This window comes from Salvelinus alpinus, chromosome 20 (genome assembly GCF_045679555.1).
Source record: "Salvelinus alpinus chromosome 20, SLU_Salpinus.1, whole genome shotgun sequence".
NCBI lineage: Eukaryota > Metazoa > Chordata > Actinopteri > Salmoniformes > Salmonidae > Salvelinus > Salvelinus alpinus.
In genome coordinates this window covers 28,168,578-28,182,581 of record NC_092105.1, presented here as the reverse complement: position 1 = coordinate 28,182,581, position 14,004 = coordinate 28,168,578, and the positions used below count along the sequence as shown (strand labels likewise).

General features: G+C 41.0%; 1 protein-coding gene across 3 annotated transcripts in view; it reads right to left on the bottom strand.

Annotated features, from left to right (window-relative positions):
* The window catches only part of LOC139546620 (SEC14 domain and spectrin repeat-containing protein 1), a 29,212-nt gene extending 18,038 nt beyond the window's left edge, over positions 1–11,174 (bottom strand). For 2 of the 3 annotated variants that reach the window (XM_071355210.1, XM_071355212.1), the window contains exons 1-6: positions 10,230–11,174; positions 8,441–8,493; positions 8,217–8,294; positions 6,128–6,236; positions 5,302–5,392; positions 3,022–3,135 (exon numbers count right to left, since the gene is read on the bottom strand). In XM_071355210.1, the coding sequence (XP_071211311.1) occupies positions 3,022–3,135; positions 5,302–5,392; positions 6,128–6,236; positions 8,217–8,271 (369 nt within the window). In that variant the 5' untranslated portion in view covers positions 8,272–8,294; positions 8,441–8,493; positions 10,230–11,174. The other variant, XM_071355211.1, reaches the window with a different exon arrangement.
* Between the last annotated feature and the right edge of the window lie 2,830 nt (positions 11,175–14,004).

The window sequence follows — 14,004 nt, the reverse complement described above, 5'->3', positions numbered from 1 at the left end:
ATCATTTCTGGAGAACTATATAGTTAGGCATCAACCCTGGAGAACTGTATAGTTAGGCATCAACCCTGGAGAACTATATAGTTAGGCATCAACCCTGGAGAACTGTGTAGTTAGGCATCAACCCTGGAGAACTGTGTAGTTAGGCATCAACCCTGGAGAACTATATAGTTAGGCATCAACCCTGGAGAACTGTGTAGTTAGGCATCAACCCTGGAGAACTATATAGTTAGGCATCAACCCTGGAGAACTATATAGTTAGGCATCAAACCTGGAGAACTGTATAGTTAGGCATCAACCCTGGAGAATTATATAGTTAGGCATCAACCCTGGAGAACTGTGTAGTTAGGCATCAACCCTGGAAAACTGTGTAGTTAGAGCCTATCATAATGTTTTGTTAATCTCTGTAGAGATCAAAGCAAAACACACATACAATCACCATCATCATCATCATCATGCTGCAGTGAAAACATGATGCTAATGCAGATTATTAACATTTCTCCACATGCAGACAGACTGACTGACTATTGATAAATATTCATGGTTGTAAAGCAATCCCTAAAGCAATCCCTAGAGTGTGTGTGTGTATCAATCCACATTGTCGTGTGGAATCAATGGAGGCCTCTTCATCTGCCTATGACTAACAAGGTTAGGAGAATCACACACAGGCTTTCTGATTGCATGTGCATTTATTTCTATCGCGATTAGCCTCCAAATAAGAAGGAAGAAAACTGTAGCCTGAAGTTTCTAGTTAAATTGTGATGGCAGATTGGCAACCTCCCAAAGAGAAGAGAAGCAGTAAGAAAAACAGAACAGACCCATCCCTTCTCTTCCACGGCCCACTATGTATCAAATGACATCTGGATAGAGACATTTGCACATGAAACCAACCTCAATCTATCCCTCTCTGGGCATGTATTCACACAGTTATAGAGTAGGGGTGCTGATCTAGGATCAGTTTTGTCTTAACTTACATCTTAATGTATATGAATATATGGAGAGGAGGTACCTGGACCCATATCCACAAAGTGCCTCTGAGTAGGAGTGCTGATCTAGGATCTGTATATATAATCTGACTCAATATGATCTAAAAGGAAAAACTGATCCTAGATCAACACTCCTACTCGGAAGCTTTTCAAATATGGACCCTGGGATGTAAAATCAGCTCACAATCCTAATCGAAGTGCTTTGAAACTGAAAGGCAAATCAAGCAGAGCATTTTGTGTCAGGGTTTAAAACCACAGTGGCATTATTGTTCAGTTGCGTCTCAGTGAGTCAGCTCTCTACCATAAGTGTTGCTTTGTCTCACTGTGAGATCATTCCATTAACAGAAGAACGTGTCCCCTCAAAATAGAATGGCCTTGTTTGAGAACATCAAAACCATGATGTATTGTGGGTAAATTGTGACTTACTGACTTAAATACAAATAATAATCAGTACATGTTGCAAGGTGATTTGAAACGCAGTCCGTGTCGAACAAACCAAAAAGCTAGTTCCTTGAGGTTGAGGAGGCAGGCACTGAGTGAGACTGTTCATGCCCTGTTACACTTCCACATGCTCCAGTGTTCATACCAGATTGGTTGTGGGCAGTAGAACCCAATACAAGTCAGCCAACCACTTAGTTCAAAGATATTTCATTCTCAACACCTCAACAGTAATGTTAGATGAATAAAAGTATCTAACTAAACTAGGTCAATTTCACAATTTTTAAGTATTCTCCCCCAATTCCCTTTTATTTCCAATCCCAATAAACGGACCACCTCTGCCATCTAACAGAGCCATCTGGTGAAGCAGGGGAGTTATAGGGAGGGAGAGCTAGAGGGTACTTCTGGCCCAGATCATTACGCAACTGTTGGGAGCAAAATCAACAAGAAAGACCTCTACTGAGCAGTCTCAGGAATTAGTGTCAGGACACTTTACACACACACACACACTAGACAGTAAACTTTCTGTCTTTCTAAGAGACACTTGTATACTGCAGCCTGCATCTGCTCTGGATCTACATGACCGTTGACAAGCAACATGATGATAGTATTAGTCCACGCTGAAGGAGACCATGCTGCAGACAGGTCTGACTGACTACTACTATGTATTCCTACTCCATACTTCCATTACTACCAAACAAACTAGCCTGTATCCTTCCACCATACTTCCATTACTATCGTTCTGTTGTGAGGAGTATTGTGAGAAAAGAGGAATAGAAACTTGTGTGTGTCCCATTCCTCTATTCATATAAATCCTTCAGCAAGTGATGACCAAAGACATATGGGAGGTTGAAATGGAGCAGGATGCATGAATGTTCTGATACAATGCTGACTTCCTTTTAAAATCACCACACAGTGCACTTAAAATAGACTCATGCTGCCATGCTGTCTACCACAACAGACCTTGGCCATCTATCTATCAGCCTCATTTGACAGAGAGCTTCATTACAGATTAAAATATGCATATTGGTCTCTAACATGTTGTCAGCAATTACCAATAAACCCCCAGAGTAACTGATAGGCTGTATTTGAGGGCTGTTGTGGAGCAGGCAACCACAAAAGAACCAGCGAAAATCACTAGAAATCACTAGTCATTGTAATAACACCACCCACATGAGTTACCTATACAGAATAAACAGATCTAAAGAACACCATTGCTGAAGGGGTTAACAACACAAGGCCAAATTGAATACTGACAATTAAATATCTATTCCTCTCTATCAATTTGTTTGCCACCCAACCACCAACGTTGGAATCATTGGTTTGTGAAGGAAAGTAAATTGAATTCCAGCCATAATTAGTCCCTCTGGGAGGTGACTGGGGATGCTGCTGCTCAGAGGAACAACATTATTAGGAGAGAGACAGAGAGAGACAGACAGAGAGAGACAGAGAGAGAGAGACAGAGGAGACAAAGACAAAGACAGAGACAAAGACAGACAGAGACAGACAGACAGAGAGAGATGCAGAGAGAGAGAGAGAGAAAGAGAGGAGGAAAACACATAGATGTAGCAAGATAGACAGAGAGGAATAAGACACTCACCTCAAAGCCTAGTCTGTCCTTCTCCTTCCAGAAGCAGAAATGAGTGACCTTCTTGTCCCAGAATTCATCAGGCTTCACCACACACACCAGAGACACCTCTGCTGGAATCACGTTCTATAAATAATGGGATAATATGAAGAAAAATAAATAAATAAAATAAGCAAAATGGTAAAGGCTTTCAATGGCTTACTGGACACATTCAAATCCAGAAACAGAAATATCATCCCAAAACAATTCAGTGTTTTCCCTATATGCATTTAGCAGTGGCGCACCGCCATATTCTAAATTCCTTTACTTTAGATTGTGTGTATTGTTAGATATTACTGCACTGTTGGAGCTAGAAACACAAGCATTTCGCTACACCCACAATAACATCTGCTAATCACGTGTATGTGACAAATAACATTTTGATTTGACGATGGCTGCCACTGCAAATAAATCAATAAATATTTAAATAAAAAAAATAAAAAAATAGTTTTCGGTTTGGTAAAAACATTGTCAGTGTAAACTTAAACCAGATATAAGGCATGTAGAAAAGATAATGGAGCAATCTATTTTTAAATAAGATCATCTTTGAGAACTAACAATCACCAAAATAAAAACTACAGTCAGGTAGAATCTAAAAGTAAAAAATGGCATGGCATGGGGCCCCCATGGATTTTGTTATAACGTTTGAGTCACTCAGGTAGCATAAGAACAAGGCATAAGCCATGACAAAATGTGTATAATTGCAGGAAACTAGCTTTAAAACAGAAAAATTGTGTCTCTGTGGCCAAGAGCAAGGCCTCTAAAACCGCACCATTTTTCAATAACTGTTTAGCACATCAGTTTTTCCATGAAATCCTGCAGTGAATTTCCCCATCCCATCACATGGTAGGCCACTAAATGAGGAGTAGCTTGCAGCAGCATTTTCCCCTGACAGTGCCAGGCAGATTAGTGTCAACAGATAGTACATTTCATACTGTCATCTTATCTTTCCTGGTCCTGTTTCTGCAGAGGTCTATGGATAGCAGGGGACTGGCGATATCTACCAAGAGCATTTTACACCGTATAGTCAATCTGCAGTGACAAAACCAGGTAAGGGCAGACAGGGAAGAATGCAGGCTACAGTACAACAGACCTGGGTTCAAACAGTATTTTAAATCTTTCATAAACCTTGAGCGTTTTCTCTAGCATGCCTAGAGTGCCAGATGGGCGGGGTTTACAGTTTTGGGACTATTTCATTAAGCCAAGCAAGCTCAAACAAGCATAGCTAAATTATTTTAAATGATTTCAAACAGTATTTGAACCCAGGTCTCTGGCAGACAGACTGCAGACCACAGTCTGCTGACATTGACCTCCATCCACTCTGCAGTGTGGCCGGAGCCTGGGTCCTGTTCATTAGGCATCAAATGGAAGAAAATGACTAAAACAGGGAGGGACAATGGTGTAAAATGTTTTACTAGGGTGCCCTAATTAGCACAACACAGAGCCTGGACTTCAGGGAAAAACGCTAAGTATTGTTTAACGGTATAATCAGGCAGCCTCGTCAAGATATTTAATTCCTACTCTTCTTAAAATCTAATCAACTTAGATTCCTTTTTGTCTTAATTACTTTCACTTGATTGCTGGTGATGCATTTGATCTGAGATGTCTATTTATTTGATTCGTTTAGTGAGGTTTTTTTTGGGACCACGCACAATGCATATTGCCCCAGATTTGGCTCCATAGCCCATCACTGTAATGTTTTACGACATTTGGAGGGTTATTATTTATTATGCAGGTAGGGTCAACAGAGACGAGACACCGACAGAACACAACATCTGGGTTGGACCACCATTTTATTTCTCCTCCCAGCTCTTTGTCACATTCTGATTGGTAGAGAGGTGTTAACGTGGTATGGGTAGACCTAGATCGTTCCCCTGTGGAAACTTCATGCCCACATCTGCTTCTCACTCGGACATATGCTCCTCTATACTGCGCTAATTAATCATTACACTCATGAATATTCACTAGGATAATTATAAATAGAGAGTCGTGGGTTTTAAAGAGTTAAACCTACTGAACATTGTTAAATAGGCCATTGGGAACAGAACACATCATGTTAAAGTATTTTTACATCCTCACCCGCCACTAGTCTTTTTCTAATACAACAAAGCATGGCATTGGAATCTTCTTCTTATCTAGCCTGGGTGTGTTATAGCAGACTGTATAGAAACAGTCAGGAGAATAAAAATTAACACTGTGCTGATTCTCTGTGTCCTACCAGCAACATGAACCCCTTCTTTTTTCAGTTCCTACCTGCAACATCAGTACCACAGTCTTCACGATGTTCCACTGTGACTTTCGTCCGTCCACGATGACTGTGAAGCCTCTTGCTTTGCACTTGTCACTGATGAGAGAAGACGAGAAAGATGGTGATTATTTGTCCACCTGTAATAATGTGTGCTCTTGTTCCTTGAATTTCACACCAAGGATCCCAGTATAGCAAGCATCCCACTGGGAACCCACAACCTTAGCGCCATGTTCTTACTAACTGAGCCAGACAGGACCATAAAGCCTAGATGAATACAGATCAGAAATTGTGTGATCATCATGCAGAAGTCACAAGCTAACATAGCATGATCTTCCTTAACTTTTGGTCCTCTCTCCTACACACCCACGTAGCAGAACTAGCTCAATCCAAATAGAACACAGAGTTTAATGTGCGTCCAATACTGTTGCTATGCAAGTGCATTTTCAAAGGCAATGGAGCCAAAATCCCTTTTAGAGGCCTACAGATCAATATGAGAATAATAGAATGTCAGCCAGATAAAGGACAGGCTCTGTGCTCACATTCCATTGGCTAATAAAAGTAGACTACCTTAACAAGCAATGCTCTCTGCCTAATTAAATAATAGTGGTAAGTATTTCCAAATCAAGCTGCTGTGTATGTGGTATTTGGACATGATGAATACAATGATCTATTGAACTGTAAATAATAAAGAACCATGATTTTGGGGGGGGGATCTTTGAAGGACCCACTGGAACATGCTCCCAAAAAGCATGCTATCCAATTGAAACCCCATTTTAATATATCTATAAGTCAGTGGTGATAATACAGTGTGTGCCAGTGATTGATTCTTGCCTGGGGATGCCGAGGAGATAGTCCAGCGTGGAGCTGAGCTCCTCCATACTGGTCTGTTCTGTACATAGTGGAATGGTTAGGATCAGTCCACTGCGTCTGTCTTTGCCTCCTGTGAATGTGAAACAACCAGAAAAATAACTGTTATTAATCTTTATTTATACAGATTAGTCTCATTGAGATAACGTTTATTTTGCAAGAGAGACCTAGTGTATCTACCGTAGTGGGTGTACCCATGAGTGTGCCAGTCAAATTGCTATGGTCAGAGGTTCCAAGGCCATTTTATTCCTTCTAATTCTATGGTATCTACACTGATTCACCTTACAAGTCATTAACAATGAATTTTCAAAGAATGCACACTAAAAAGGTGTGTATAAAGAGGACTGTGTGTAAATAACAGTCATATAATGGCAGACTTTGGAGAAGGTCGGGCAGAACCAAGTATTCCAAGTACGGCCGGCCAAGAATAATCTATTAAAGGAGGAGGAGTGTCTTGTAAACGCCACGGACAGCGGTAATGATGGTGGGAGCTCTGCCTCTGGATGTGTCCCAAATGATGTCCTAGTCTCTATGTAGTGCACTACTTTTGACCAGAGCCCTATTGGCCTTGGTCAAAAGTAGTGCACTATATAGGGAATATGGTGCCATCTGGGACATACCCTCTGACTCAAAAGCTCCTGCTACGTCGCTTTGTTCCTCGTAACACAACTGTATAATGATAAGGGGGATGAACCAAAGGAGTGCCTAGTGCCACATGTCAGGGTTAAAGGAGTAAAAGCAATTAAAAGCAACAGTTATTCTCATCAAAGTTAGTTTTGTGTCCACTAGGAGTCAGTGACATAAAAGCAACAACTATTTGTCAAAGTCAGTCTTCTGTCAAGCCAGTGTGAGTCAGGTAGTCAGATTGTCACTTCCCTGAATGAAAAGTAGTTGCTTTGTTCTTTCTTTTATATGTGTAAGACTCTAAACACAGGAAACCACATAGTTGATTGTTGTGATTTTCCTGAAAATAATCTGTGTCTATTCGAGACTTTTACTAGTCTGGAAAAAAACAATAAACTAACAGAAGTCTTTAAATGATGCTCACCGGCACATTTCTTTATTTTATTGTCTAAACTATTATTTTGTCAAAATGTGAAATTGAATCTCAAGAGAAACCCCATTTACTCTCAAACTAAATGTGTGTGAGTGTATGCAGTACAGCAGCTCAATCTCAAAACATTTTTCTCTTTGAAGCAAACAAGAAAGAAAATCCATATTTATCCATTTGTGAAATGACCTCTTAGCTAGTATTTCATTAGACTTTAGTGTAACAAGAATAAACATCTATTCTATTCTAATGCCACAAGCATTCATTTTGTTGTGTACCTAGTAAGTCAATGAGACCTTCAACAGTATCTGAACACAGAGTCCCTCCCTGATGCAGCCCTGGTGCTGTGACCTTCAAATCAGCATCATCAACAAGATGAGAAACCTCATTCTGTCAGCAGCAGGCAGGACAGAACAACAGGCTATTATCACGAAACACTGCCTGCCAGAGCCAAGAATAGAGAGGGGGATTTATCAGACCACCCAAGGACTAGCTACTACACTCCTAGACCAAGGACTAACACTACACTCCTAGACCAAGGACTAACACTACACTCCCTTCAGAGGCTAGAGAGGGATGAGGAGCACATCAATAACACAGCAACTTGAGCAACTTGATGAAAATGAGAGCTAGATGTGGGGTACACACAAAGCTTCACAATCCTGGGAATTATACGAGCATGCATAACTTCAAGTTAATTTTTAGTCAACTCTGCCTGCCTTTACTTCCTTGATAATGCTGGCTCTCACCGCTGTACACTTATTTCACTGACTGAGAATGTTCAATAAGCAGCAGAAAAAGTGCTTGAGCCAGTTGCATGAGGACAAAGGTAAAGTAATAGTAGTAGATGTGGCACTACTGTTGGGCATTTCCATGTAAACATGATCACTGGTAAATGTAATGTTAAGCTTAGCAATGTAAATGCGGTGCGGATCATTCCAAGAAGCCATCTCTGTCAACAGTAAAGATAAACAGCTTCGACTGACTGGAGGATATTATTACCTGACAAGAAGGCTAGGCGTTTCTTCAGAATGGGCAGTATGTTGGTAGCCTCCATACTGGCAAGTTCCCCCCTGCAGTCTGAAAAGTAAACATATAGGTTATAGCAAAGCAGGTGATGCACATAATAATCATTAGATGATCACACACACATACAAATTAGCATATAGCACTGTCATCCCTGTCAATTACAAGCCAACTGACAACAAAACACCAAGATGCTTTACCTTCCTAGAAATCAAAGGTACCTCTTTCAAACATTTCCTTCTGGGCCCATGTTCTGTAACGAGGACACAGAGACAAAAACAAGTCAACACTATAGATAAGTAGCAACTAGCTCAATATTGACAATCATATTGACAAACAAATCATCCACTAATAAGGAATCAAGACATACCTTATTACTGTGTCAGAACAAAAATAATGTCCAAGAACCATTTTGTTAGTCTATGGTTTGAGGCTATGAAGAATGACGTGTGAACTGTTCTAATATATTCTATTAGCCTTAAACACAGTAATAAAATGGCTTGTTTTGCGGTATTGGGAGGATTACCCATCTGGACTGTCTTGTCTTAACTGAATTGAATGATACATAAACCACTGCAGTACATCATCATATCCTTTTGGTCAAATCTGTTCTCAACATATTTTTATCCCAAACACAGCAGAATGATAGATTTACATGGTCACTGGCCAAAACAGCGTGGGGAAACATTTGAAACCCATTAGTAGATTGCAATGCAGCAAACTCTGACCTACTGCACAGTAATGAGCCACCCACTGGCATATTACCATTGATTGTCACAAACTGCACCCTATTACCTACAATGTACACTACTTTTGACCAGAGCCCTATGTGCACTGGTCAAGGTAGTTCACAACATAGTGAATAGGGTGCCATTTGGGATACCCTGGTTTAGTGTACATATCTCTCACAAGCTTTCATGTAGTGCATCTGAGTTATCCAGGCAATTATACAAACCATAATAACCATCTATTATTCAATAACCTTATCCTGGAGTCATGACTAAGTAGCTATATTTGTAGGAAAAGTTGGGTTTGCTTTTCTTTCCTGGAAAGTTGGTGTCTTTGAGCTATTCTAGAACAAATATGATTATGATGTGTAGTTCAAACTGGCTACTGTAATTAGCCACTGGTGAATAGTCTTACGCAGTACAAAAAAGTACTCAAATATATGCACTCACTACTGTAAGTAGCTCTGGATAAGAGTGTCTGCTAAATGACTCAAATGTACTCATTCTCACACTCCAAGAATAAATAGTTATTCCTATTTGGAGGCTGTAATTGATGACAATAACAATGCTATTTATTGTGATGGACAAAAATTACATTATTCCTTCTATTTCAACATTAGACTACTCCTAAAGCATTGCTAATATGTGGCTACAATAGTTTTCACATGCTTCAAAAGTAGAGTAATTTGATATTGGTGACATTTTCAATGACATGGCCACGATGCATAGGCTACGTATGCAAAGGGCATTTAGGAGCGAGGACAACACTAGGTATGGTTGACAATAATCAACAGACATAACTATATTTCATACATTTAGGTTAAATTCCAAGTTCCCGATATGCTCGATATTATCCTTATGTGGTGGCAAATCATTACAATTGTTTTTATAGTAAGCACACAGCAGGCACGAGACAAAAGCCCTAAAATCGAAGGACCCACCTCCCTGGCCTTCTCATCACAAAAAAAATCGAAATTGTAAAATCCTTTATACATATTGTAATGTATGAAAAGGATAATCTATGTCCCATTTGCTCACCCGTGCTGAATAAAAATCCGCGTTCGTATCACTTCGTAGCAGTAGCACGAGGTTTTCCCCAACTGACTACACAACCAATGCTAAGCTGTTATAGTGAGTAGGCTATGCAGACACAATGACCTATATTCCTGAAATTGAATCTCGCTCTAACCCGTGTTCGCAATATAATCCTTGTATGAAAATGATACCGTTTGTTGCGGCAAAGGGACGATTTCCTTCTTACCTCAGACGAAACAGGACGAATTATGTATGTATCATTATACGACGTTGAATCAATGTAGCCTGTAGGAGGAGTTTCTATTGAAAAATCCCAGTTTATCTGACCGAGCTCCACTGATTTATTGGACTGTAGGCGATCACATCTGTAACATCTTTCAAGGCTTAGAACTCGTTAGAAAAAATATTGTATCGTCAAAAGTTACAACTCCGCCATATCTATACTGGATTGTTATTAAAATATGGTTTGTTTTCAGGGGGCTGGACTGTTACTACGGAGGCAACTCCCAAACGGACAATACATGCAATAGAGCGCCCTCCGACATATGTGAAGCTAGCCATAATAGTGGCATTTATGGTTCGCCTTCAAAATAAAAGGCACTCATTGAAAGTCATGCAAATAGATACAGACAGTGGAATCATGCCATATTTGGACTAGATAATGCTAAACAACGTTGGAAAGTTGTTATATAAATTCAACAAAAGTTCATTTGAGAGAAAAAATACAAATCTTCAGAGTAGCAGTCTACTCAGCGACAACCACATAATACAATTGTGAAGAGTTTATAACAGGGGCACCGGTGGAAAGGCGAGAAGGAGTTGAACGGAGCCCTATGTCAGTCACACCAGCTCCCATGCTTGGCATTCATACTCCAATGCCAGCTGCTCCTGGTATTTTAGGTCCTTAAAGGGCGCTGCAAAATTTGCACGGCGATGCGGTACCGAGCTCAATTTGGCCTCTGTGTGCCTATGGAGACTCCGCCATTGCGTCACACCCTCCATATGGAGCCTCCGACCACATTGTCGGATCAAGCATAAAAAGTACCACATGGTCAATCCCATTTGTGCATTGGCCATGTAGGATTTATGGTGATATGGCATTTGCAGAAGTCGGGGCATTCATACTTCTTGTGCTTCGCCGAGCAGTACAGAGCTGTTGTGAAGGAAGTTGTCAAGGAAGTGAGTTTGTGTTTATACAGAATCCCCACCCACTCCTACCGTCAACCAATCATGTCAATGCGGAACTACACTGAGCTATACAGACCCTCAGCGTTCAAAAAAAAATTGGGAGGCGCACGGCAATGCGGTATGGAGCTCAATTTGGCGCTCCACAATTGTGTCACACTCCATATGGAGCATCCAAACACATTTTGGATCAAGCATAAATTGGCGTTTACCCAGCCATTGCGACGTGGGAAGTGCATTACAAAGACCTGAAAGTGATTACAAGTGACATTGCATGGTTTTAGTAATTTGCAAAAGATAGTCTTGGAAATTGTGAATTTCACTTATGTCATGTGTTTATGCAACTAGTAATGTTTTTTAAGGATTTACCTGAGTCCACTTCAACAGACAACCTAAGGCATGGAGAAGTTATTTTATTGTTTTAATATAATTTTTTTACCCTTTTTTCTACCCAATTGGTCGTTACAGTCTTGTCCCATCGCTGCAACTCCCATACGGACTCGAGAGAGGCGAAGGTCGAGAGCCGTGCGTCCTCTGAATCACAACCCAGCCAATCTGCACTGCTTCTTGACACAATGCCCGCTTAACCAAGAAGCCAGGCCCGCCACAGGAGTTGCTAGTGTGCGATGGGACAAGAACATCCCTGCCGGCCAAACCCTCCCCTAACCCAGATGACGCTGGGCCGATTGTGCGCTGCCCCATGGGTCTCCCGGTCATGGCCGGCTGCGACAGAGCCTGGACTCGAACCCAGATTCTCTAGTGGCACAGCTAGCACTGCAATGCAGCGCCTTCGACCACTGTGCAACTCAGGAGGCCCATGGAGAAGTTCTTTAAACTATTTTCCTGCGCGATGGCTGGATGGACTGTCTCTAAGGTTGTTACAAGGAGCTAGTAGGCAGACAATATCCGGGACATTGTCTGGCTCTAGGAGTGGACATGAAGCCAAAAGCCAGGCCATCATGACCTGTGCGACCAGCTTGGCATGGGCAAAATTTCATCTACTAAGGCAGGGTTTCCCAAATTCTGTCCTGGGACCCCCCCCCCCCCTGGGTTTGGGAAACCCCCCCTGGGTTTGGGAAACCCAAATCAGCTTTGTAGTGCTATGGCAAAAACCAAAATGTGTACCCAGGGGTAGGGCCCCAGGACTGAGTTTGTGAAACTCTGCAAAAAGGCAGAAATGTGAGAATCACCAACCACCAGGACAACCTAAGGCAGTGTTTCCCAAACTCGGTCCCCAGGACTCCAAGGGGTGCATGTTTAGTTTTTTTGCCGTAGCACTACACAGCTGATTCAAATAATCAACTAATCATTAAGCTTGAATGAATCTCTATAGTGCTAAGGCAAAAACCACAACATGCACCCCTGGGGGTCCCGAGGACCGAGTTTGGGAAACACTGAACTAAAGAAAGAAAATAAGATATTTTGGTGAAATATATGTCCTAAAACTATCATAGTAAATTAAGATTGTGGGCTGTAGGTGTTACTGTGAAATACAAATAATAAGGGGGAAATAAAACTCAAAACTTGTAAACCATAGAACATGCAATACAAAAAAGAATGCCCTTATTTCTAGTATGTAGATTATTTAGCGTTTATACAGTTATGAAAATTAAACTACTAATCATCTCTTTACCTGAGATTTCTCTCGGCCAGCGGGTTTTGTGGTGCTAGGGGCAGGGTTGTATGGGGAATGGGTCCAATTGTTAGCTCTGTTAGCTCTCCAGCAGAGATCCCTTACTGGAACTTTGAAATGCCCGTGTGTCAATCTAAGTAACATAATAAAAAAATCCCCATGAAAATATATCAGTTTAAACTAGAGATTCCTTGACTAACCTTTACCCCCGCACATTGACTCGGTACCGGTACCCCCTTTATATAGCCTCGTTATTGTTATTTTATCATGTTACTTTTTTTTTTTTTTTTTACTTTAGTTTATTTGGTAAATATTTTCTTAACTCTTTCTTGAACTTTATTGTCGGTTAAGGGCTTGTAAGTAAGCATTTCACAGCGATGTCATTTACAAAATAGCCCCCAACACTCTACTCAGCAAACTGGATGTAGTCTATCACAATGCCATCCGTTCTGTCACCAAAGCCCCATATACTACCCACCACTGCGACCTGTATGCTCTCGTTGGCTGACCCTCACTACATATTCGTCGCCAAACCCACTGGCTCCAGGTCATCTATAAGTTTTTGCTAGGTAGAGCCCCGCCTTATCTCAGCTCACTGGTCACCATAGCAACACCCACCCATAGCACGCACTCCAGCAGGTATATTTCACTGGTCATCCCCAAAGCCAACACTTACTTTGGCCGCCTTCCTTTCAGTTCTCTGCTGCCAATGACTGGAACAAATTGCAAAAATCACTGAAGCTGGAGTCTTATATCTTCCTCTCTAACTTTAAGCATCAGCTGTCAGAGTAGCTTACCGATCACTGTACCTGTACACAGCCAATCTGTAAATAGCACACCCAACTACCTCATCCCCATATTATTACTTACCCTCTTGCCCTTTTGCACCCCAGTATCTCTACTTGCACATCTATCACTCCAGTATTAATGCTAAATTGTAATTATTTTCACCTCTAGGTCCTATTTATTGCCTACCTCCCTACTCTTCTACATTTGCACACACTGTACATAGATTTTTCTATTTTTCTATTGTGTTATTGACTGTACGTTTGTTTATGTGTAACTCTGTGTTTGTTGTTGTTTTTCTTTTTATCTTGGCCAGGTCGCAGTTGTAAATGAGAACTTGTTCTCAACTGGCCTACCTGGTTAAATAAAGGTTAAATAAAATAAAAAAGGTTAACAC